General features: G+C 38.7%; 1 protein-coding gene across 1 annotated transcript; it reads right to left on the bottom strand.

Annotated features, from left to right (window-relative positions):
• Nucleotides 1-3,096: 3,096 nt before the first annotated feature.
• Nucleotides 3,097-24,254, bottom strand: PLA2G15 (phospholipase A2 group XV). Its single transcript, XM_067302627.1, has 6 exons — nucleotides 24,079-24,254; nucleotides 15,420-15,576; nucleotides 13,192-13,310; nucleotides 11,424-11,522; nucleotides 10,164-10,388; nucleotides 3,097-6,711 (listed from the first exon to the last, which is right to left on the bottom strand). Exons 1-6 carry the CDS (start codon nucleotides 24,221-24,223, stop codon nucleotides 6,200-6,202), a joined length of 1,257 nt encoding a protein of 418 aa, XP_067158728.1. The 5' UTR covers nucleotides 24,224-24,254; the 3' UTR covers nucleotides 3,097-6,199.
• Nucleotides 24,255-24,767: the final 513 nt, after the last annotated feature.

Raw genomic sequence — 24,767 nt, 5'->3', positions numbered from 1 at the left:
AATGTGCATGATAAAAGTATGCATTGTTTAACCCTGGGAAATTTGCAGAGCTTTCACAGACAAAAATCCTGAAAAAGCCAAGATTCATGCAGAACTGGGCAATTTGAGTTTTTTCCACGTGTACTGGCATAACCCAAAGCTGATTCATGGTTTCCTTTCAGAGTAGTTCATTTTTTCCTCCATGATCTACCAAAAGGGTCACTCAAAAGCATAATAAAATCACTCCAAACTATACAAGTCCCAGCTCTTATTAGGTTTAATCATTATTCATGTGTAGACCAACCCATCCATACAGCAAGACTATAAAACAAAAAGCATGCAGGATTTTTTTAATATATATTTGAACCAGGAGAACCAAGAATCCAAACATTTGCATAGTTGTTTTTGTGAATTTTCCCATCTTTCAACTGCCAACATTAGGGAGAAAAAAAAAAAAAAAATCAAGTGTCAAATTCATTATAGAATTAAAAGCACACTCCAGTCAACTGCTCAAATAAAAGTCTTGAATACCTGTAGATGTGAAACATATAGCCAATATTAATATGTTCTGCTTATCGGCCAGGTTCACAAATCTCTAGCTGACCATTGAAGATAATGTCTGTCAACACAGGAGATGAAAGGCTGCACAAACATAACTCTTGCCTAAGAATAGAGGTTATCACATTATGAATCTGCTTCACATCCAGGGCAAATCTTGGGATAAATGGCATCAGAAGAAACTAAGTGTTAATCCCCTTAATTCAGTTCCCCAGAAACTGATGCTTTGTTTCAGTGAAGGAAGGGAATTTCTGCAGGACATAAAGCGCTTCAGAATTACGTAGATCCTCCAATATTTATGAATGTTCTACATACTCCTGCATCGCACCCTTTACTAATGGAGGTTGAGCAGGTTGAAGCAGAAAGACAAGGTAGTACATATTTGTCATTAAAATATATTGGATTAAGATCAAGTAGTAACCTTCCATGGTTCCATCAGGCTAGGGAACATTTTTCTTCCCCCTTCACTTTCACTAACATCACCAAGCTGTTCTGTTCGTTGCCAGGACACCACACAAGAACATTCGTTGAGATAGTCCGTCCTCTAGTGGCTACTTGGTTAATTGTACTGTGCACGCAGAGATCTGAAGGTCTCGGGGACAAAGAATTCCATTAGTCTTTAAAAAGTGTGCTTAAAATCTTATTAGCATATGCCAGAAATGAAATAAATACTAATACTAATTTTGATAGCGAGAGTCCCTAGCACACAGAATTCTTACCCCAAAAGTGCATCTCAGGATGGAGGCTGTGATTATAGAGTTGCTGCTGTTTGAATTCCAAACTTCCCAGTTATTTCCACAGAAAGTAGACGTACTCTTTGTAAAACATTCCAGTAGAATTTAACAAAGCAGTTAAAGCTTCAAGATCATGGTGTCACCTTTTCCTCTATTAAAATCTATTGAATTTCTAAGCCCTCATAGTTATAACAGAATTTGAATGAGTAAACACAAAAGGCTCAAAAGCCGCTGATCGCTAAGAACTTCCCATTTTCATTTGTTAGAAATTCAGAATTCCTAAACCAGCTTTAAAATTATATAAAGTTGGGGGAGGAAAGGGGGAGTAATTTATAGGTTTTGAATGTTTAGACAGATATACTACTTGACAAACATTGTAGAAACATTGATTAAATTTAATGTAGCACTGAAATGAACAGAAAGTAGGAAAAAGGGAGACTGATGGTCAAGTTCTGCTCAAGGCCATGCTGCAAGTTACCAGCAGAGACAGGATTACAACTCAGGTGAAAATTGCTAGATGTAGCCTGTGGGTATTCTCTTTTCTCAAATTTCATTAAGGACATCTCACTTTTAGTGTTACTGCTGTTCATCTTATTTTAGCTTACTATACTTGTTATCTGTCAGCTTGACATTGCAATTTGCTTCCTGATCTACTTGGAGGGGATAGCTTAAACTTCAGCTATTTGAGAACTAACCCCCAAAACTTGAACTGAGAATACCTTGCTAAACTATTTCATGCAAAATCAGTGATCACCTGTCACATGAGGTAAGGAAGAGAGTTCAGTATTGGGAGAGTCTACCCAGAAGCTCAGACACTGCACAATTCAGAACAAAAAGCCAGCAAGTAACTTCCACACACTCCACACATATAGACAAACCATTAAGACAAACAAACTTAACGCCAATATTTAGAGCAAAACATTGCACGTGAATTTCTTCTATTTCCTGGGCTCATATTGCATTTTGGTTTTACCCAAAGAATACCGATCCTGGAACTAAACATTTAACTCTCATTTGTGGATCTGAATGACTACAAAGTAAATCAGTCTTAAACCAAAAGAAACTATTATGGCAGAACTTGGAGGAAATCTGTAATCTATCAAGCAAAAGAAGAATTCAACAATATATCTGCTCAAGACTATAATCCCATCATTAAAGAAAGCATTTAAGATAGCAGCATAGCAAAATAGCATCAGGCAGCATTTAACAATAACTTTGTGGTCTAAAAGATGCTCAGTGCCAACTACCTCCACTGTTGCTAGACATCAGTATTCTGACATAAGACAGGTCAGCAGTCTTTCACCTGGCTTGGAATCACTCTGGCCAGACCCCATTATCAATCTGTTTCCCCTTCCCTAGGCCTTCAAGCCTCTGCTTCCATGGTTTCATACGACCATGAAACTATGGTCAACTTGCATGGGTTTGTGGAAACCAACAGTGTAAAGGCAAATGCAAGCATCTAGGACATTTCAGTTTGAGGTACTAATTTCAAAATGATTGCCTGAACAGAAACACGGAGCATCCCGAAAACTGCATATTGTTTTTGCACAGGAGTTGAGCAGGAAAGAAGCAAACAGGAGGAATTGAATAGTCCCACATCTCTATAAAGCCAAGAACAATTAGCATAAAGCTCCAGCTGTACTAAAAAAGAATTAAAAAAAAAATCTGAAGAAAGCAGGTGTATTTGGAAGATGAACTAACAAACAATTACTGTGAGAAAATGAGTCACCTCAAGAAGGCTTGAGATTAAAAAAACAAACAAACAACAAGTTGACATTTCATCTGTCTGAGAGGTGAGACAGCACAGGTTATTCACAACAGGAGACACAGTATTAGATCAACTTTATTATGTTATCAAAGACAATAAAATATGCAAAATCTGTTGAACTCATTCATACACAAAAGTGGCATATAAAATGCTAGGTCTCAGATTATGTTCTGTACAAAATACTGTTAAAGTGTAGAGCAGCAAAGTCATAGCCAAACATTCCCTGAATTTAAGAGGGCCTTGAACACACTGTGCTCCAAGAACTACCTTAAATACTAAACATCCCTTCCTTTGGTCTGCAAGTCCTTTGCAATTATTGCTAGTTATTGAAGCCTTCTGTTTTTAACAGAATCACATAGTGACTCTGAACCTCTTCAGAAGTATTACAATGACAGCTGAAGCCCCTTCAGCATTCTCTTTACATTTTGTCAAAAATAAACGTTTGGTCCTCAAGACTATTTTTGGTTTCTGAAAACATCCTGGAAAAACAAAACCATGTAAAAGTTCAGGAAAGAGAAAGACACGCTCCATATATTTCAGGTATAATGAAGACAAGTCAGTAAATTTAAACATTTCAACTGTGAAGTGTGGCAAAGCACCTGAGTTACTCCTACTAACAAAGTGCCACATTCTCCTCTTTATAGAAAGATTTATTTCTTCAGACTTCTCCCTTTCTCTCTCCACAAGAACCTAGAATGCTCAAGTGCACGTGGCTCTAGCAGGCCTATAACAGTAATGCTAAATATTCTTTTAAGTATATAAGTAAATGCTTTCAAATGTAGAGAAACAAACCTTAGTGAATAGGGCCTTCTCAAAGGCCAAGTGAAATGGTTCCGTTTCAGTGACTAGAATGATATAGTTTACTTGCTGCATTCACTTTACAGTGAGCTTGGTATGAGACTGAAAGAATGCACTGACTAAACATGTAAGGATCTAAATGAAGCTTGGAAATATTCTCCAGCTCAGGTTAACAACTGTTAGCCTGTGTTCTTTTTTCAGCCCTTGGTGCCCACATTGGTGACCTGCAATACAGCCTCCAGCTCCACGCATCCAAGTGTTTATTAACAGGCATTCTACTTCAGCAAGAAATACAGACTGTGAAAAGCTGTAATTTCTGTAATTTCTTTCTGTTGTAAATCAGTAATGTAGCAATTTATTCAAAACAGAGTCAGACCACAGGAAGAGCTTTATCCTTGAGCAGCCTTGGAACACAAGTCTAAAGCTTATCCAACCAACAGCCCTGCACCAAACAGAACAGTCAGCTAAAAACCTTTTTTGTGTGTGTTATTTCATTTCAGCAGTTACCATTTACAAGTAGCTTGGGACAACTCAGTACTAACTCTGAAGAAGTCTGGGCAATACAGCTGTGGAACTGCAGGTTCCTGGACAACTGATTACAAGATAAACATTCCATTTTAAAAATCAGAAAAATGGGTCCTCTCCTTCACCAGAAGTAATAGGGAATATGCAAGGATAACAAAGCTACATAAAAAGAAAGTTTAAACCTCAGAGTACATTTAGCTTATCCACGACCCTAGTTTCAGTTGCTCTGAATTTACGAATCATTTCTGAATTAAAGCTTGAAGCCTTAGACCTGCCCTGTGCCAAAACGTTTGCATTCTATAGTAACAAAAATTCAAGCCTATTGTCATTGCAACATTTATACATTTAATGGCAGCATTTTGTATGTGCTACAAAAATAGTAAAAGTTAAAATTTATCCTTTAGACAGCTTCAACTTCCTAAAGTAATGTAACCTCGATATTTCTGATGAGTTTCTGAAAACGTTAAAATAAAATTTTTGCTGGAGGACTCAACATTTGGAAAGCATCTGTAGTGGCTTTTTCAGAAAACTAAGTGCAGTCTAACTGGGTGACTGATTTTAAAGTAAGCAAAAGTGAATCTTTCAGTGAAATTATTTCTCCAAGAGGATTTCTGTAATCAAGGTTGTAAACACCATGCTTGTTTAAGCTACCATTTCTCTGTAGTTCAGATCTGAAATGCTTTTTAACACTGAGTAAAACAGTATTGTAGCAACTCAACAGAGCTGTATGCCATACAATTATCTAAACATTTAATGAACTGTATATCCCAACTTCTTGAGACAGTAATAACAAAGTTTATAATCCATGGGGAGTGTATTTTAGTCTTAAAATTTTAAGGTTCTTTTCAGCAATGTTGATCCAACCACTGCTTGGCCAGAAACTGGGTCAGAGAATTTGGCCAGGAACAAGCTTATACTTCATGCTGTATTACATTGGCTCCCCCCCATTTCAGAAATTTCACTTTCCATTTTTAATGCCCATTGTCCATTATCATTTCCACTAGAGGAGACATTTTTCACCCAGAAGTGCAAAAATTCTGCACTGTATGCATTGTTTGCCAGTATTTGATTCTATTAGTTTTGGCTGATGTGCCACTCCACACAGCTCTGATTGTTACAAGCACCGTCCACTGCTTAGCTTCTTTCCCCCATTGATAAGTAAAGCACAAGGTGAGCAGTCTTCAGACTGTAGATTTTAAGTCATCAAGCTCTAGAATTTGAAGAGCAAACAACTTTTTCTAATCTTTTTTTTCCTCAGAAAAAGGTACCTAATAAGAAGCTTCAAGTAATTCACACATCCTTCCTCTCTCCCAAAAGCTTTAGCAACAGGAAGACTGGATATGACAAAAGGTAATGCAGTACCAAACTTCTTGCCTATGATACTTAGTAGATCTGTATGCTTACAAACTAAGCTAAGTTTACTCTGCTTTCCGAATTCTTAATATCTTTCCCTTGTTTCATGGGCAACTGAAATTGCAATCCTTCCCAGTCCTCCCCCTCCAAACCCTTCAAAGTCCACACAAAAGAAAATCGCATAGTATGTGCAAGGGGCTGCAGAGTCTCCAAATGAAAGCCTGTGTATGAATATCGGATACAACACCAGAGGTACCAAAATGCATATTTGACCAAATTTTCATAATGTGAGAATACCACGATGCATTATGAACACAAATCAGAGACAAATTATCATTTAGGACACCAAACAACTTCTCGAACACAGAAGGAAAAAAAAAAAAAACAAATAAATAATTCAGCTACCTAAATATCAAGGGATCAAATTTTCCCTAATTTAAGGAAAGGCATCACAGGTGAGGAAAATAACTGTCAACACAGGGTGTCACAAATCAAAAAGCAGCTTTTTCACATAGGAGATAGTAGTATCATTGGATAGCATTTGAATGTGCTCATTTCCTGAAAGCTCAAATATCACCACTTCCTGTTTTTGCATGTCCACCCATTTTTGACACTGCAAGGCACTCTGTAAGTTTACTGTACCATCCCCATCACTGTAAAGGATCTTGGGCTCTTTATCAGGAAAGCTTTCATAATGGAAGGAGTCAGGTGTTTCTACGCCAGTACCATAAAGACAGTGAATGCGCACACCAGGTGGTGTCATCTGGTATACCAAGGGTTCAGTGTCTTGTCTCATGAGCCAGCCATCTTCAAAGCTGATGTCCCTGTAGAATTTTTGATAGTCCCGGAGAGTGTAGTTGGTTGTAGGTGTGCTTACAAAGACCTTATCTGGAGGCCATGTGTAGTTGTAGGGGAGCAGCCAGTTTGTGGAAACAGCTGATCTCTGCTGGTCTCGAATCTTGAGTGAGCTGATGACAGGTATTCTGTTGTTGTCACCTTAAAAAAAGTTGGAATTTCATTATAGACAAAGCAATGCATTTGGCATACATCCAGCAGCAATGAGTGCCATTCACAGTGATAAAATGAATAAAAGAGAAAAACCACTCGTTCCTTTTGCTTGCAGTGACAATTTGGGAAGACTGTTTTCTCATTTGATTCTGTCTTGATATTTAACTTCTGCAAACAAACTTTTGATAATATACAAATTATAAAATACAAATGAATGAATGACAAACCAAGAACACTTCTGCCTTTCCAATATGATCCTTTTTAAAGCACAAAATATTCCCTGTAGTAGCTGAGTGAGAAATCAGCATTAATTAAGCATTATTTACACAATTTGTAAACTTAGTCTTAAATGGTTCTCTGGAAAAAAATATTTATATTTTATAGTGTTTCTGGTCCTAGACCATGCTTTTGCTGAAAGAATAGATAAATATTACTCCTTACACATGTAAGGAGAACTCATGAAGAGACCTTACAAGCTTCGCAGAATAGTCAGAGTTTTGCATGTTGAAAACTACCACAGAAGGGGTATTTCATTCAGGACAGCTAAAAAAAAAAAGCAGTTCATTTAGCATTTAGTGCAGAGAGCATTTTACCAGTTTATGCTCTCCCTGTGTATGAAAACCTACCAGAAGATGCTTACTATTGAAAAGAAATGGCAGGCTGTTTTGTAGTTATCTAAAAGGATAAGTTGTCACAAAAGGAAGCATAAGCAAAGCAAGTATTACTGTCTCTGCTTATGTTATCAACTAAGAGTGCTGCACTCAGTATTCACTTCATCTCCATGTATAGCACCTAGGTAAAAGAAGAGTTAGACCTTGTTAGCATCTGATGGGAGAATATGGAAAACCACTGATAACAATATCTTCCCTTCCAATTGGCATTTTAACTCAGTGCTAAAATATTCAGAACACGGGTTTTCTGAACATACATCACTAATATTTTCCAGCAGCTCCAGCTGGCTGGAAATGGACAGCTCTGCTGGAATCAACAATTCTTCAAATACCAGTTGATAACTACTTTGCCTGGGAAGAGTTACTTTCAGCTGGCCAACCTTTTCCAAGGCATTGTATTTTCTTAATATAATACAGATCTAGAGATTAAGACCAAAAAAGGCCTTCAGCTGTCATAGCTGATCCCCAGTAAACCACAGAACTGTTATGTTTTCCCCAGTTTAGACTTAGCACAGAACTAGTGTTTGATCAAGACACTTTCCAAAAAACTCAGATTTTTGTACACATCAAAAAACGAGACAGTCCACCTTATTTCTTGGCAGCTCACACATGACTAAATTAGTCTGTATGCATCTTTCTTCAAATTGTAACCTTTGTTCTTTTGTCTTTCTCCACAAAATTAAAAGCTGCTTAACACATGACAGAGCTACTGATTACTAGGAAGGAATTTCTTCTTTTTCTGATAAGCAGATAAGAGTTCCGAGACAGATCTGATTTCATTTTCACAGTGACTGTTGATAAGACCTATTTTCCATCATCACAATGTCTAGCATTAATATCGCTCCTCAGTTCTTTTGTCAGCTGAACCTTGAATCAAGTTTTCCTTTCTTAAGTCCAGGTAGTTACAGCATGTAGTTATCTAGGTCAACCACACCATAAAAAGTGGAATAATGAGGCTGAAATCTGTATTCTTGCAGTAGCGCGGAACTGTGCGTTTTGAAAATTCCATAAGGTGGCACTGTTGGTTCAGCAAGATCCTAAAGCACAGTCTTCAATGCCATTTTTAAGAGGACTACGTGGAAATGTTGCCAATATCACCTTATGAAGCTGATTTTAAAAAAGGAAACTTAAAAAAAAAAAGGGGGGGGGGCGTAAGAATTCTGCCTGTTGGTTGGTGTGTTATTTGCCACTTTGATAAAGCAACAGTGGATTTAACATAGAGTTCCTAGCCATTAACATATTTTAAATAGGAATGGGAGCAGAAAGAATGCATTCACAGATTGCCTTTCCTACAGCAGTGCAGCATTTTTCTCTGAAGCAACAATGTTTCTGCGTACTAATACACTGATAATTTTACTTTTGTAATTTCTTTGACAGACTAATGCCATCCAAGTGTTAATGCCTGGTGGTGGTGACTTATTACAGATACTTAAGACAGTACTAACCTAAAAACATGCCTTCAAATATTATTGTGTTCTGCCCATTTAAGTTTCCTGTGGTATTCTTAACTCTCCTCTAAAACATGGTGTCTAATACAGCAGCCATACCGATTAAGAGATGACTACATTCTAGTAGAAACTTAGCTATCCTTCATTATGCATTTGTATAGCTAGCCACTTTGGATGAAATGCATTATTAAGGATAAACAAGCCATGAAGTATGAAAATCCAGCAGAAATCTGGGACTGTGGAATTTTGTGTAGTCATGTGGAATTTTATGAAGGCAATTTTAAAATTGCTCACTTCCTGCCATTTCTGTAGCATGCATACTTGTCAGACGAAGCCTGTGGGAAAAGGGAAATCAATTTTTACAGTGCCTTTGCAATAGAATAAACAATCTAAAACTCAATACAAATATCCAGTTTAAGTTTTCTAATTAATAACTCCGAGTTGTGCATTCCTATTCAGATTCAAATGACTTTGTTGAGCAGAGTTCTTTTGATCTCTCCATGCTTGGCTGGCGCTTGGTACGTGCTCTGCATTTTGATGAAGTCCAATTGTTTTAATGTCAGCTTTGCTTGGGAAGAAAATAACGATATCCAAAGCTAGCAAATTGGAAGTAAATCAAAAAACAAGCCAGAGACATTATGAATTAAACAGCAAAGCACAAAATAACTTACTGCTTTGCCAGGAAATAATCATGATACCACCTAATGCTTTAAGAGAACTTTTTCTATCAGTTGTTAGCAATTATTCAATGAAATACATTACACTTCTTTATTTAAATTTTGTTAGTCTCAGGCATATCCAGTATACTACACCCAAGATCTCAAAGATTCACTTTCCTCATCTGCGGAGTTACAACTCTGGCAGCACTTAACCACCATGTCTGCAAGTTTCCCTTAATGTTAACCTCAAGCAGTCATCTGATATTTAATCAAAGGAAACTAGTGAGTGTGCTGGAGTCCTTGTCAGCTTTGCAATACTGAACTGAGAGCAATCAGGCTGAAGGCAGAAGTGACAGAAATAGAAGGCAGCAGGCCAAACAGCAGGTGACACAACAAGCTGCTGAGAAGAGGTTGGGAGGGAGAGGTCAGAAACGGGGAAACAGCTCCTGGTTAAGGGATGTAAAAACTTAGTCTACTCCCATGAACAGAAAGAATGCCAGTCTGGCCACAGGGCTTGAAACATCAAGTTGCTGTCACTTATGAAAAAAATTATTTTTAACTTCATAATACCTCAAACTCTCATCCTCCAGTCTTACAGTTAACAGTCTAGTTAGTCTCATCTACTCCTAACAAAATAGGATGCAAGTCCTTAAATTACCTACCTGAAGCCAGCACACGGAGAGTTTTAGCAACTCCTCCCCATGGAGCACCTAATGACACGTAGTCCTTTATGTACTTGTCTTTCCAATCCTGAGTCTGATGGTTGAGAAAGTAGAGGGTGTACATATTACCCATACTGTGGGCGATTAAGACAACAGGACTTCCATACTGTTCATACATTAACTCTATCATCTTGCGAAGGGCTGCAAAATAGGGTCCATTCTCATCTAAAGTAAACACACACAGATTTCAAAACCTTATCAAAATCATTATTTGCGGAGGCTGTCCTCCAAGGCAATTATTTAAAAGCTTATTTTTTGAAATACTCAAGAGCAACACAAACAGGCTTACATCAGGCAACATGCTTACAAAAGCACGATGCTTTAAAACTCTTTTTTTTTCCCTATTTCTCTCAAACTTATTTAAGTATAGGTACAAACATTACTCCAGTTCTTCACATCTTAAATTTGAATTTTCAGACCAAATTTTCTGAGAAACATCTCATGCACGCTAACTTTTCTCACAAAAAAGCCTCTGTAATAACATACCAACTTTAAATGGCAATTGGAGCATAATTTTCAAACAGTCACATAAAAAGCAAAAGTCAGCATTACCGGTTTTCTTCAAGGAGTGTCTTGGACGCCAAGTTTATATGCTTCAGTTTTAAAGCTTTAAGAGTTATGGGCCAAGATAAACATGATACTAGAATATTAGCATTAGCAACACATGTATGTTATATCACAAGCTATATGACGAGTCTACAAACCCCTTGTGCTAAGTGGAATAGAAGGAGATTAAGAGTACAAAGTTCTAACATTCATATAAACAGAGGCTTAGAAAAATCTGGACATCACCCCCATTCCTCACTTTAAAATATAATTTATTCTTCAGGATGTAGTGAAAGCAGTTCTGTTAGACTTGGTGTGACACCGCAAAATACTCATGCTCTTAGCAAAGCTCTGGCTGTGGAATTACAAGTGCAGAGTTTTAGAAATTTCAGGATTAATTTATGGTGTGTATTTTTGTGGGTCTGGGGGTTTTTTTGTTTGTTTTAAAGCAAGTCTTAAGTAGCAAGTTCTTTAAAGAAAAAAAAAAAGATTGGAGCTTTCCCCCAGGTCCAAGGGTATCCAGGCCCCATGAGCTAGTCAAGATTAAGATTTTAAGTATAATTGTACAGGTGGGGAGGGGGAAGAGACCCAAGGCATTATTTGCCAGCTGGGAAAGTCAACAAAATTTCATTCAAGTAACAAAACATTATTTACTTGGTGCCTTTCGCCAGTCATAAGGTGCTCCTCTTACATCTTCATCCCGTTTGTAGCCCCAGTCTACTAAACTTTGCACCAGCATATAAAAGTAACTGCCTGGAGACATCAGATGGGAAAGAAACAGAGAAAGCGAAAAGATTAGCATTAGAAGCAGCCATCAGACAGGCTAATGATGGCAAAACAAATTAAGTTCAGGATGCATTACCTCTGATTCCATATATACAGGCATTAAATGTAATCTAAGAATCTCTGACAATCTGGAAAGCTGCATATTAAACAAAACTAATTATGCTCTCTCTTCTCCAAACACAGAAGATGACTGTTATTAAAACTTGTTCCAACTTGGCTAATTTATCAAACCACAGCAAAATGTGGCATACACAAAAGGGATACATTTTCCTTAGCAAAACTATGTCTGACCCTTGAGCTGGAAAAAAAACAAAACCAAAAACCAAAAACCAAAACAAACTAAGAAATTACTACATTAGAATTCTGACTGTTGTTGATTGCCAGTTAACTTGAGGTAGGACTTTTATAAAGGGTAACCTGGACTTCGCCAACATTTGTTCTTGGAAAAAAAATGCTTGCAATGTATCCTAGGGCAAAGTTCTGGAAACTACTGCAAAACTATTTTTATATCCATCATTTAGTGGATTGAAACTTAAGTGACTGACCATAATGCTCTAATGGCAAAGGGAAACATTTGCAGGCTGATTGCAAGCATTTGTGTTAAGATGCTATATGTTACAAGGTTTGAAACATCGGATTCAAGTATTACCACTATTAAATGCATTTAGTAGCATTTTGGGAAGATGAAGGATCAGAACATCCTACTGAATATTGCAGTCATATTTAAGTTTTGAATAGTACCTTACTCAATTTGTTAGTCTTGAATGCTTAGCATATAGTCACTGAAATAAAGGGAGACAAAATTTAAATATGCCCTGGTCCAGTTATAAGGGTTACCTAGTTAAAAGATCATGGAGTGCATTAGTGCCCTTTTGGGGATTGCTCCCTAGAAAAAGAAAAAAAAAACATGCAATGAAAGAGGGACCATCCTACAGTGAAGCTCAGTACACTACTGGCTGTTAAATCGCTTAAGTCTTCAGCCACAGCTACCACCTCCTTGCAAAAGGTTGCCAGAGTCATCATTTTCTGAAAGAAGAGTTTTACCAAAAAGACAAAACACACCCTCCACCCCCAAAAAACCCACCCTGCAATCAAAGACAATTAATGCAGAAATCTTTTAGAGCACAAATGTAATCATATAATTATTCGGACACTGACAAGAGACAGGCAATTACAGAACGTGGCACTGTATTCCCCAAACCCATTAACTCTTTCCAGAAGCCAAAGAACCCCTTACTCAAGAGAAAGCTGAAACAAAATTTTTTATTTTGTTTTTCCAAAACATAATGCATCTTCAGTCACAGAATTTTCCATTCTCCCTCTTTCATTTTTCAAAAGCATCATCAAGAACGCCTACTTGAGTTTCATCCAGAAAACTTTAATTTGGCACAAGACTAAATAGCATGAAGTTTTCCTGTGTCAATCTATCAGGCCAAACGACAGGCAAAACGATAGTGTACAACACAAACACTTATAAGCCAAGTGAACCGTGTGCTATCCTACTTCAAAAGAAATACTGCAGTTCTACTTCTAAACAGAACTGTTATTTGAAATCTAATTTCAGTGGCTTGTTGTAGAAAGACACACTAGAAAAATCCTAAAATGACCAAGCACTTCAAGCACAGCTTGTACATACCAACACTCCTTTTGCTTGGGTCAAGGAATTCCAAGGAAAACGTCTGCCCAAAGCCTGGGACTCTGATATCCACTCCATCTGGTGGTTCTGTAATCTTGCTTGTTCGATTATATACCAGCCTGGCGGGGGGAGAGACACAAAAATATGAAACATGCTGTATTACCACATGACAGCTCTCAACTAAAATGTGCCTTACATTCTCCGAGTGCCCCAACAAGAACTTTAAGAGCTATTACCTGGCAGGGGGAAGAAAACAGAGGCAGACACAACAAGAGTACTCTAGCAGCTAAGTGGTTATACGGTGCAAACATATTTTAGTTTTCTTCTGTCCACGCAGAATTTAAGACTCATCTTCTCTGTAAAACTGAGCATACAGAAGAGTGGCTGGGCTTCAGCTTTAGAAAGATATAAACTACTTCGTATAGTTCTATATCATTTCATTCCAATTCAAGCATAAAATTGAGAAAACTTGTCAAGAATGTAAGAATGAAGGTGTGGCAGTAGCAGATAAAATAATTGTAAAATCAGATATCAGTAAAATTCCCCTGAACACAAATGAATTATTTTTATCTAGCTAGAACACCTATTCAAGCATAATGGAGTGCTTGATATTTTTTAACTATTAACAATAGATACCTAAAGAAACTCCATACAGGCATGAAGCGTTTTGTACATATTTTTAAAAACTATTTACAAAATAAAGAACCTGGAGGGTGGGGTTTGGTTTTTTTTGTTAATACTGTATCAATACAACTGCAGTTTCTGGAGTGCAAGCTTTCACCCCAGCCCAAGTCTCACAATCTGAACTGATATTTACACTTCATGCACCAAAAATTTTCCTAACCTGTGAGGCAAACAGCAAGACTGAAATAAAGCAGAAGCACCACCACAAGATACAAAAACAAAAAACTCCACCACCAGCACAACAAAAACCTGCAGAATCTCTAGCATCAAATTTAAGACTCTATATCTATTTTCCAGTGACTCATAAAAATTTAAGAGCTGCAATTACTGCTCATGTTTTTTCCTTGGTTGCTTTACTTGGTAGAAGATTTCTGTTTAATCTTTCAGCAGAAAGCACTAAGCTGCTACTAATCAACTATATGGAATATATTTACTGTATACATATAATGCTGTGAGGAAAACCAGTTATAAAATGTTATCTTTGACAGAAAGATTGTCTAGTGTGGATAGGGCAGTAAATCTAAAAGCTTTCAGGCAAAAAAAACAGTGACATATCCCTGTGGTATTCTGTTTACCTTACAAAATATATTTGGGTCTATATGTTTATAGTTCTCACAAAGTTACAGGCAGAGATTTTCAGGAGATGTAGCATTACTTACAGAAAACTAGGATGCAAAATTACTTTAAGCCACACAAAGTTCAAAATGGAAATGAGCAACAGTGGTGAAATCCACTTACGTCCTATTCTCCCATTCTGGAGGAATGGTGATTTGGTGAAGCAGCTTACTGCACGTGGATTTCAAAACACTGCGGGCCGGCGGGGGGATTTCAGGATTTAGGTCAACTTATACTACATAGATCTTTAATCAATAAAGGCATCCTTTAAGTTATATTTAGTACCGCAATGCAAGCTACTGAAGACCTCTAGTGAGCTCTCCTGCTTATCAGTTCTAGCCACAACAATAAAAGTAACATTCAAGTGAATACAGTCATTCCTTGTCTACTGAATTTCCAATTGCAATTTAAGGTGCTGATATATGTCAGTATGTTCCCACAGTCTTGAACACATTCATGCACTATGAACACAAAGATGTTCCAAGTATTCAAAACATTAGGTACCTAGAATAGGTGATCTGGCTCTTAGAAACCTTTAAATTTTTCAGATTTTGCTTTCCTTGAATGTTCAGTGTCATCATCCAGAGAGCCATAAAAAAAAGTCACAGAGGATTCTGCCTAACCTACAGAGGCCAAAAGGGGGGTGTGAGGAGGCACTGCTAAACTTTCTTTACATACTGTAGAAAAGTTATAGTAGTTTTCATTTTATTATGGAGGGAGAATTAAAAAAACAAAAAACAAAACCTAGCTGCTAAACCGTGATTTAAAACAAAAAAAAACATTGCCACTACCTATCAGAGTTCTAAGTGATTTCTCTCACTGTTCTTGAATTGGAAAAGAAAGTTTAAGGTTACCATTCTGAACTAAGCATGTCAGTCTAAGAAAAGGAGACAAAAAAAAATTCCAAAGTGCAACATTTCTGATCTTACCTGATATTATCAATCCAGCAGTCAATGATGACAGGCAGAAGCAATTCTAAATTCAGCCAGAGTGTAAAATAACTGTCCGTCTTCTTAGAGCAGAGATAGTGCACTACTGATGGCTTATCTAATTTTGCTTCCAATTGATTACCTAGGTCCCCTGGAACTGAAAGACATTAGAAGCAGATATATATTAATTGAAATTAATTACAGATTTTTAATTATAGGTTAATATACAAGCTTTAATATTGTGTAATACTGTAGCCCTTATATTGACGGATTTTCGAAAGTGATTAGCTGGGGAACCACCATGTAAATAATTCTAGAGCAACATTTCAGTAACTTCAAAGAACAGACTACATAGGAACAGGTCGCGTTAGGTCATGAGTATCAACAACAGATTGTCTCATACCTTATCAAAGTTATCTGTCTTCTAAAGTATAAACTGAATCTTTCTGAAAGACGATTTTTTTCTTCAGACGATTGCAACTGAATAGATAAGTCTTTGTGTTCTTTTTAAACAGTACCTGCAAACTATCAAGTTTTTCATTTTCACTTCATCTCCTACTGCTACACTTTTATTACACAAAATTTAGTTGGATGGCATAATAATCCAAGTATAGGTTGGTATCTTTTGCATTCAGGTTGGTAGGTAACAACAGTTTTGGTGTTGGCACTGTTTCCCCCCCCCCCCCCCAGTTACTTCAATAATCCATGGAGGGAAGGGTCTTGTATTTGCACCTTCTCTGAAGTGCACTATTATTAAGGTTTATGTTTGTTGCTAGTATTCCTTCAATAGAATTTTATTTTCACTTATATATTCTAAAAACAGGCTAGAGAGGAGGTAGTCTTCCAAAGCAGAACTAAGCCTAAGAAATGCTCTTATCATTTTCAGCAGCAAGTTTACAGAGGAGCTCCCTAAATTTTACAATGTTTAATAGTTTTTTCCCACGAACAAGGAAAACAAATGTACTTCTGTAACTGAAAAGTTACATATTAGGAAAAGTTTATGAGTTGGACACCTTTCAGCTTTATTTTTTCCACCTCCTCAGCTTTTTTCCTCCCACCTTTTTTCATGTGTACAACTGTACCCTATTTACATGTCAAAACTTTAATCTTGAAGCTTTTAACTATCAGCCTCCACTCAGTTTCCTGAACAACCGAGAATACTTCTCACTGAAAACATAGTACATTGCCAAGTTTACTTCAGATCATATCTCAAGCTAAATTTTTTTTTCTTTGCTTTTAAACGTTAGCTCCAACAAAGCAGACCAGCTAGTATATATATACACACTCTCTTGCTCCCAATTCTGGAGAATATTTCAAAAAAAAATTCTTTCTGCTATGTTCAAAGAGGTAACCACATACTGTCAAGTAAAACAAGCTCTGTACTCCAATTAAAAAGTGAAAAAGCAAACAACTGAAGTCATACATAGCTCTACAGTACAGCCTGAGCCAAAGACTTCAGGTCTACCTCGGAAGGCTCAAAGAACAAAGTTACAAATGGAAATGGATGCACAACTACCGCACCACCGAGCCAAAACTCCAGTCATAAGAGCACATACCATCTTTCGCCCTGTAAGTAGTTTCCTGTCTGCAGGTTTGTTTTGTTTTGAACATTCTGAAACTTTGATATAAGGCAACAAACAGCGATGGCTCTTTTCTTATTGAATCATGGGCCCCATTATTCTGTTCCTCTGCCAGCTGAGCATTCTTAGACGAGCTCTCTGACACAGCTAAGATATTGTCCTGCAGCAAAACCACATCCCACTCATGCAACTCTCATTCTGTTTTCTTATACAGTGCTCAGATAGCGATTTACACATCAATATGTAATTTTTCATTTTGTTTTCATTAAAATTTTTCATTTAATCTCAGTCAGCTTCCACTGTACAGAGAATTTAGGCCATTTCTGACAAGAGAGTATATACTGTTCTTTCTCCAGACAGTCTCCTCACCACAAAAATCTCAGGATATACATCACTGAAAAAAACACCTGATGGATTGCTGAGAAAAGAGCTCCATAAGCTTATTTTGCGAGTTGAGAAGGGTGGGATGAGGAAGGAGGTATGGAGAAGGAAAGAGAGAACAGTAAGTCAGTCTGCTAAACAATACTTAGCAATGGCTTGAAGAAAGGGATACTATCTTTAACTGGAACAGCTAATTTAACTGGAAAGCCAGATACATTTTCAGGAAAGCATTTATTGCAGAACTGGAAAAGGACACAACTTCAGACTAAATATAGACTGGGACAATTAGTCTTTTACACCTTTCCACCATCACAGTTGCCCCACCACAGAAGATACTACCTCAGGATTTCTTTATTGACTACCCCCGCTTTCTCATTAGATTACAGAAATAAAAACACTGAAAGCCTAAGTGAAACATTTAAAGACCCAGTAGCTCACCACAGTTTATTTTAGGTCATATTTCAAGGACTGTGATGTACTGGAAAGCATAGTAAGGGAGATTATAGTATTGCATCATGCACTGGAAAAAGTTTACTGAAGTTCAGTCTTGGAACCTCACAAAATGCTGCTTAGTTACTGCTTATAGAACTATAAGGCAACAGCTTGTTCAACAGCCTCATGTCTGTACTGGCTGCTGTATCAGGGCTCTCAATTATAAAAAGAACGGAATGTAATTCTATTTATATCAATCATTCATGGCTGGCCAGTTTTGGCAGCGGACCTGCCAAGGACAAAACAGGTTGATTTTGTCTTCCATTCCAACGCAAAACAAAGTAACTGAGTGACTCAGAAGAATAATAAAAGTTACATTTATCAACAAGAGTAGTGAAACCAGTAAACTGTACAAAGTTTCAGCTGGAATTACTAGAGTGATCTTAGATGAGCTACAAGTTTAATTTAGTTAAAATATTTAAACCTCAGATTTTTTGAGGAAAAAGGCTGTGCTCCTGTGTCAAATTCAAAGCAAAGGCATACTAATATTTATTCAAGGAGTGACAAAGAACAAGTTGGTTAACTGAACAAAAGATAGGGAAGTGATAATTTCATATAATTCTAAGCAAAAGCTAAGGGACAACTTCCACCTGTGCCAAGATACGACACTGCTGTTTAAAAATAAATTCTCATGCACAGGTGTAATCCCTGTTTGCTTATAAAGAAAGAATTAACACAAAGATGTTCTTCAGGTTTACAGAGCCATCTAAAACATTTTTATATTGGCAGTGAAGCTGTTAGTCACTGAAACTTCACAGCCCATTTTCAAAAGTACATTCTGCAAACTGAAAAGGGTTCATGATGAACCTCTAGGAAACAAAATAAAAAGTGTAAATTTTGATTTTTCAGATTATGAAAAACAACATGCAAGGTCTTCAGTCCTCACCCAACACAATTTAACAGTGTTAATGATTTACATTTTGGCTGGAGAACTATTTAGTGGCTTTTTGATAAGTAACAGGTTGGGGGGGGGGGGGAGTCAGCAGATCACACTGAAGATTAATTCCATTGGAAAAGAACAGTAGCTTTCTGAATTTTCTATGATGGAATTTCAAAGTGACAGAAAAAATATTTCCATTTGCTCTCAGACCATACACAGAAAATACTTCTAGGTAAAGTAATTTGCAAGTAAGTTATCTCTTCATCCTCTCACCTACCAATATCCATAGTTTCTAAGTCTTTTTGCTGGAAACATTACAAGAGATTCTTATTTTTAAAGCCTACAGACTGACCTTATAAATTCACAAAATAATGGGCAAGTCAACTTATGCAAAATACATCAGCATTCTTTAAAACTGGCTCTCCAAGCAAAGATCTCAGACAGAACCCTAGCTTCTCTAATTTGCAGTTGTGTAACACATGTACTGACTTCTGAATTGGGACTTTTGGAAAAAGAATGGAGTTTTTATATTGGGCAGAAAAAAGTGTTTGTCAGATGTGATTATTTAATCAGCTTTAGCATATTCTCACTTTTCACAGAGACTGTAATTCCAACAGAACTTGTTCTGATACATTAATGAGCTCAATTTGCTTCTAATATTCCAATATCTTTCAGTGGGTTTTGCCTCAACTGGCCTGACAAAAGCAGTAGATCTCCTCCCGAGATGTGCTTTAGTTAGATTTAATCTTATGCAAAGCACAATTTTAAATTTCATTGGAGTGCTTAAAGACATTGCAGACTTTTCCAAATCTGAAAATTACAATAACTAGCTTTAAAATATATTGACACTCCTGCCTATCACTCTGCTAAAACCTTAATGACTGACTTACAGTTCCCAGCAGAAAACAATAAGCAAGTTGCAGTCTGAAAAGTGACTTCTGTTAACACCTCTCAGGAAACAAAGAAAAGAACAATTAACAAAAGCAATGAATAGGGGGAATGATCTTTTAAGATTATAACATTTGGAAAAAGAAGAATAAAAAATAGTATCTATATAAAACTGAAAAAATAAGTATTATTCATGTGGCAGAGAGACCATCAATCGATACATTTTTTACTATGTTTATCTGAAAGGCACATGCCTTGGATATACATAAACTATCACAACCTGCTTCCTGGTAAAATTTCTCAAACAAGTATCAGCTTTTTCGTTCTATAAATTAGCCTTCCTTCACAATGAACAAAGTTTTCCGGGAATTCATTTGAAATTCTGGCCACAGAACTCTCTAAGGAGGATGTCTCAAAGCAGCTTATATACTCAGCAACAGACTGCCACAGAAAAGGCCTGTGTTTAAAATTAGGAACAAGAAAGCAAACAAGATCTCACATGATACTTCTAGATACCTCAGATCACATGAGGCATAAACAGTTAAATCACTGCTGACATCTAGCTAACTGACCATACAAACACACACACCTCAATTAGTAGTCAGCAGGAATTCACGGACAAACCTCTTTTGCATGTAAATCAATTATTAACAAACTTCATTTAGGTGTCTTTCTAGAAAACTTTAGCCAAGTACCTAACAAATTGTTTGCAGAAGGTATCAGAACATTGATATAGTAATTGTGTTGAGTCAGCTCTAAAAGGTAAAGAGTTCAGTGAATCCGCTGCTGATCTTATAAGGACAGGTTATCAGCCCCCAAAATTGATAAGACATCAGGTAATATGTAGTGACTATAGATAGACTATATGAGAAAATCAAGTAGAAAGAACAGCCACAAATTAAAGGAACTTATTACTGAGAGCCTTAAGAGACAAATGTTTTGAATATATAACCAAACTGATAAAAGAAGTGCAAGAATATTGTAATTGAGTGTGAACATAAAGCTGCTATCTAGAAGCACTTGCACAGCATGATTTTTTTTATAGCTACTGTCAGTGGAGCAAAGCTATTCAGTAGATTATCCTGGTTCTTAAAAGATATTTTCCTGTATGAGTATATTTTTCTGGCTTAATAGGAAGCTCTTGAAAAAATAATAAGTGGGAAAGCAATGCAGTATCTTAAGTAATACCTCTTCCCTCAAAGCACTTAAGGGAGTAACTCCAAAACAATATTCTTACCTTTTAGTGGGTACTGTCTCCTTGATATCAAGACTTCAGGCAGGACTTCGAAAGTACAGCTATGACTTCTAGCACATATTTGTTCTACTATAGTTCCACTACCCTGTAAATACCTTTTGATGCTTTATTATTTCAATCTCGGGGAAAACTCTGTAATTGAATCGTAGTACTTTGCTTTCACGCAAAAGGAAGTTATTACCCAGGCCAGTTTGGGCCCTGGTGTTACTCCCTTGGTATGTACGAACATGATCTTCCAACAAAAGAGCTCCTGCTACTCAGGCAGCATGTGATGATACACAGACCAGTTTAAAGATTTTTCTAATTCAAATGGAATGGTGCCACTCTCCCCATTCCTTGGGCCAGCTCCTTCATTAAGTTAATTCAAGTACAAAATCATTCATTCCTCATCAGGTTAATTTTCTCCTGGTTTAGTGAACAAAAAACTCCACACTGACCAAAAAGCTGGCATAAGGAAAGCAAGGGGAGCAACAATGAACTCTTACATTGGCTTAGCTGTATCACAGAACCACATTTCACTTGGAGCTAGTGAGGGGCTCTAGAAATTTGAGATCTGTTGCCACCACAAAAAAGGAAGAGAATCTCACTATCCACAGCCAATACTTACAGGGTTGTATTCAGGCAGCTCATCTGTTCTCAGATTTGAGAGATTCCTGAAGGAATATTTTTGTTAGTACTTGGGGAACAGCACGGAATTATCCATCTATAAGCAAGGTCCCATATTTGCAAACTACTGCTCTATTTCCTCCCATTACTTAGGTAAGTAGAGGTTGCAACTGCAAGTGGGGTCATTACAGGAAGTCTGCAAACAAGTTACACTGGGCCTTGTGACCATCATGGTATAAAACATTTCTGAAATGATCATTATGTGGACAACATTCCTTCCTTCTTTATTCTCTCAGATTGCCAACTTGCTATGCACAGCATAAGGCAAAATTTAAAACTCCTAAGTAGAAAGAGAAGTTACAACGCCCAAGCAGGCCATGAGAACGCAGGTACTACAAAATAAGAACATATTTAAAATGGAACACAGATAACGAAAATGAGGGCCAGGATACCAGGCTGGTAAAACAAGAGAAGCAGTTCTATATCCTCATCTTACATGGATTCCAAAACCATCTTAGGCTTGTATAGCCCCATATAATACACCTCTCAAACTCCATCTGCATTTGTGATCCCAGTGCAGCACCTGTTTTTCTTCCCTCTCCCAAACACCCTCTATGTGAAGCCAGTACTTGAAATGCCTCCCTAAATGATTCTCCTAAATACATCTAAAATCTTCATGCAGTAATTCTTAAAAAGCTTATTTTAACATGTCACGCATACAAAAAATGGTAAAGGAAAGGTCACGAGAAGTTAACTAGAATCAAGATGAGAACATTTCATACAGAACCAGTGAGTGACCGACAGTCACTCCTTACTCTCCCCTCCTTTATTTGTTTGACCTTCACTTGCTATGTCATGTCTAATTGAAGCTAAGCTCTTGGTGCAGGTGTTTTTACAAAGACACAGTCATTTCTATACATGAAGAACATGGTATTTTACAACAGTAAGTCACAGCAAATCAGTCTCTAAGAGAGCCTACCTTCTCAAACATACAGACAACACAGAACAATAATTTATGAAGATGGAAGCAAAAATGGAGTCTTCACTTTCTGGACAAGTCAGGACCGGGCAGCAGAAGCAGAAGACAGCAAATGAAAAATGCAGAAGCTAACCAGAACAGTCAGTAAGACACACAAGTTACATGTTTGCCGAAAATTCATTTTAATAGCAAAAGATCCATGTTTTTTAACCACTGTCTGATGAACGTGTGCTCAGCCACACAGCATGCACTAGAATTTCTCATACAAAAACAAGGCATAAATTAATCACGGTTTTTAAATCATTCTTAGGCAATGTATATGCTTACAATCATCAGCAGCAACTTCACATTCCTCCAGTGAGGATCCCTTTATCCCAATTGCTTTGATTCCTTCATAGCTAGAGTTGAATATTGGACCAGCAAATAAAATACCAGCACCTTTGTCGTGAAGAAGCTTGCACTGGAATAAGTGCCAACGCTTATTGCTAAAACCCACTGTTACGGAGTGGAGACATGGGATAAAAGACTGCTTCTAACCTTCAGAGGCAGAACTCAAAACAACATGTTTGGGTCACATTTCAAATCCAGCCCTTTATGACATGCTTTGGCAGTTTCTTCTCCCAAATTTACATCTTCTCAGTTACTTAGTTCAGACATCTGTTAAAAACTGTGAATGTGTACACTGTGATCTAGCTAGATATACAGTATCTTTAAACAATACTTGTTTAAAGTTTGCCCTTTTCTGTCAGAAGCCTGTAATAGAAGTAATTAATAAGGTCAACAGCAGAACCTGAACTATTACATCTAAGTGGAGCTTAAACTGAACAGCACGCTACAGATTATTCCTTTCCTAGTATTCTTACATTTTCTTATGTCTCCCTCCTTATCATCAACATTATTTGCATAGTGATAGTACATAACATGCTGAAAATCTTCACAGGATGATTTACATCAGTATCACCAAATGCATTTAATAAATGCATTAGAAATGCTTAAGAATTACTGTTTCAGTAAACAAGTTACCAAAACCACTTGACAGGTATTCACCTTAAAAGATTCTTCTTTCTTATCAACAGACAAAAAGAGCATCTAACAAATATTTAATTAATTAGTATGTGTTGTACCTATTTGTCACAAGTTATTTTGCATTAACAAGTGAAATCTGTTCACTAGCGACAGTCACTATTCGTTTTCTGCACTGTGTGATGATGTAAGCCTGTATTTTGTAGTAGTTTAGCACAAAACTGAATCATTCGTCTCTCGCATCTGATTCCATCCGGCCTTTCTGCCTCAGAAAGTTCAGCTACAGCGAGAGCTTGACAAGCGAGGAGCTGGTTTTGGATAACGAGCTAGAGACGTATCTAGAACTTGCAAAAAGCCCCGGTTTCCCCCGTAGCCAGCGGCGAGCGAAGGCAAGCCTCCGTCCCCGGCGGGCGCGGCCCCCGGCTGCCCGCACGCGCTGCCGGGCCCGGCACGGACCGACCCCGCCGCGGCTCCCGGAGCCGCCTCGCCTCGCCTCGCCGGCGGCCCACGCGCCAAACGGCCCCGGCACGGGCCGCGACAGCCGCCCGCGGGCCGCGCTCACCACCGGCTCTTACCCAGCACGACGGGCGGCCCCGCGGGCCGGCGGCGCGGCAGGCAGCCGCCGGGGCACGGCGCCAGCAGCGCCAGCAGCAGCAGGCGGCTGAGGAGGGGGCTCTGCCCCGCGCGCGGGAGGAGCCGAGCGCCGGCTGGCGGCACCATGGCCCCGGCTCATAACCCCGGGGCTGGAGCCGCCGCCCCGAGCCGGACGCGCCGCGCGGAGCCGCTCCGCGCCCCTCCGCCAGGCTCCCGCGGCCGCCGCCGCCGCACTGGGCGCCGCCGCCCGCCCCGGCCAGAAAAGCGCCGCGCCGCGCCCCGCCCCGCCCCAGCCGTCACCAGCTGAGCGCCGAGAGCGCCCCCGCTCCTCCCTTCCCGCCCAGGCAGGCTCAGTCGCGGGCCGAGCGGCCTCTCCTCAGGCGCGCCGACGGCGGCCGTTAGCCGGTGCCCGCCGCGGACCGCGCTCCCGTCAGCGCGCCGCCGCCCGCCCGCCCGAGCGAGGCCCCCGACGGCGGCGGCCGCGCTTTCTGCCCAGCCCTGCCGAGCTCCTCTGTAAGCTTGCGGAGGCCGGCGGCAGCCCTGGCCTGGGGCCCGGGCAGGCTGGACACGTAGGGGCGGCTGCGGCCCGCAGGGTGAGGCGCAGGGCCTGGCGGAGGGCCCGGCTGCCGGCACTTGCTCACGGAAGGAGAAATGCTGTGGCAGAAAGTCT

Source organism: Apteryx mantelli, chromosome 10 (genome assembly GCF_036417845.1).
Source record: "Apteryx mantelli isolate bAptMan1 chromosome 10, bAptMan1.hap1, whole genome shotgun sequence".
Taxonomy (NCBI): domain Eukaryota; kingdom Metazoa; phylum Chordata; class Aves; order Apterygiformes; family Apterygidae; genus Apteryx; species Apteryx mantelli.
Note: the sequence above shows the minus strand (reverse complement) of the source record. Positions and strands in the feature narration are given on the sequence as shown.

What these genes read in the sequence shown, in the direction of transcription:
- PLA2G15 (XM_067302627.1), bottom strand. Translation starts at nt 24,223, where the DNA reads ATGGTGCCGCCAGCCGGCGCTCGGCTCCTCCCGCGCGCGGGGCAGAGC. An exon ending in CCCAAGCAAAAGGAGTGTTG is followed by an intron (nt 11,523 to 13,191) that starts GTATGTACAAGC and finishes TGATGTCTCCAG; the next exon opens with GCAGTTACTTTTATATGCTG. An exon ending in TCTCCGTGTGCTGGCTTCAG is followed by an intron (nt 6,712 to 10,163) that starts GTAGGTAATTTA and finishes ACTTTTTTTAAG; the next exon opens with GTGACAACAACAGAATACCT.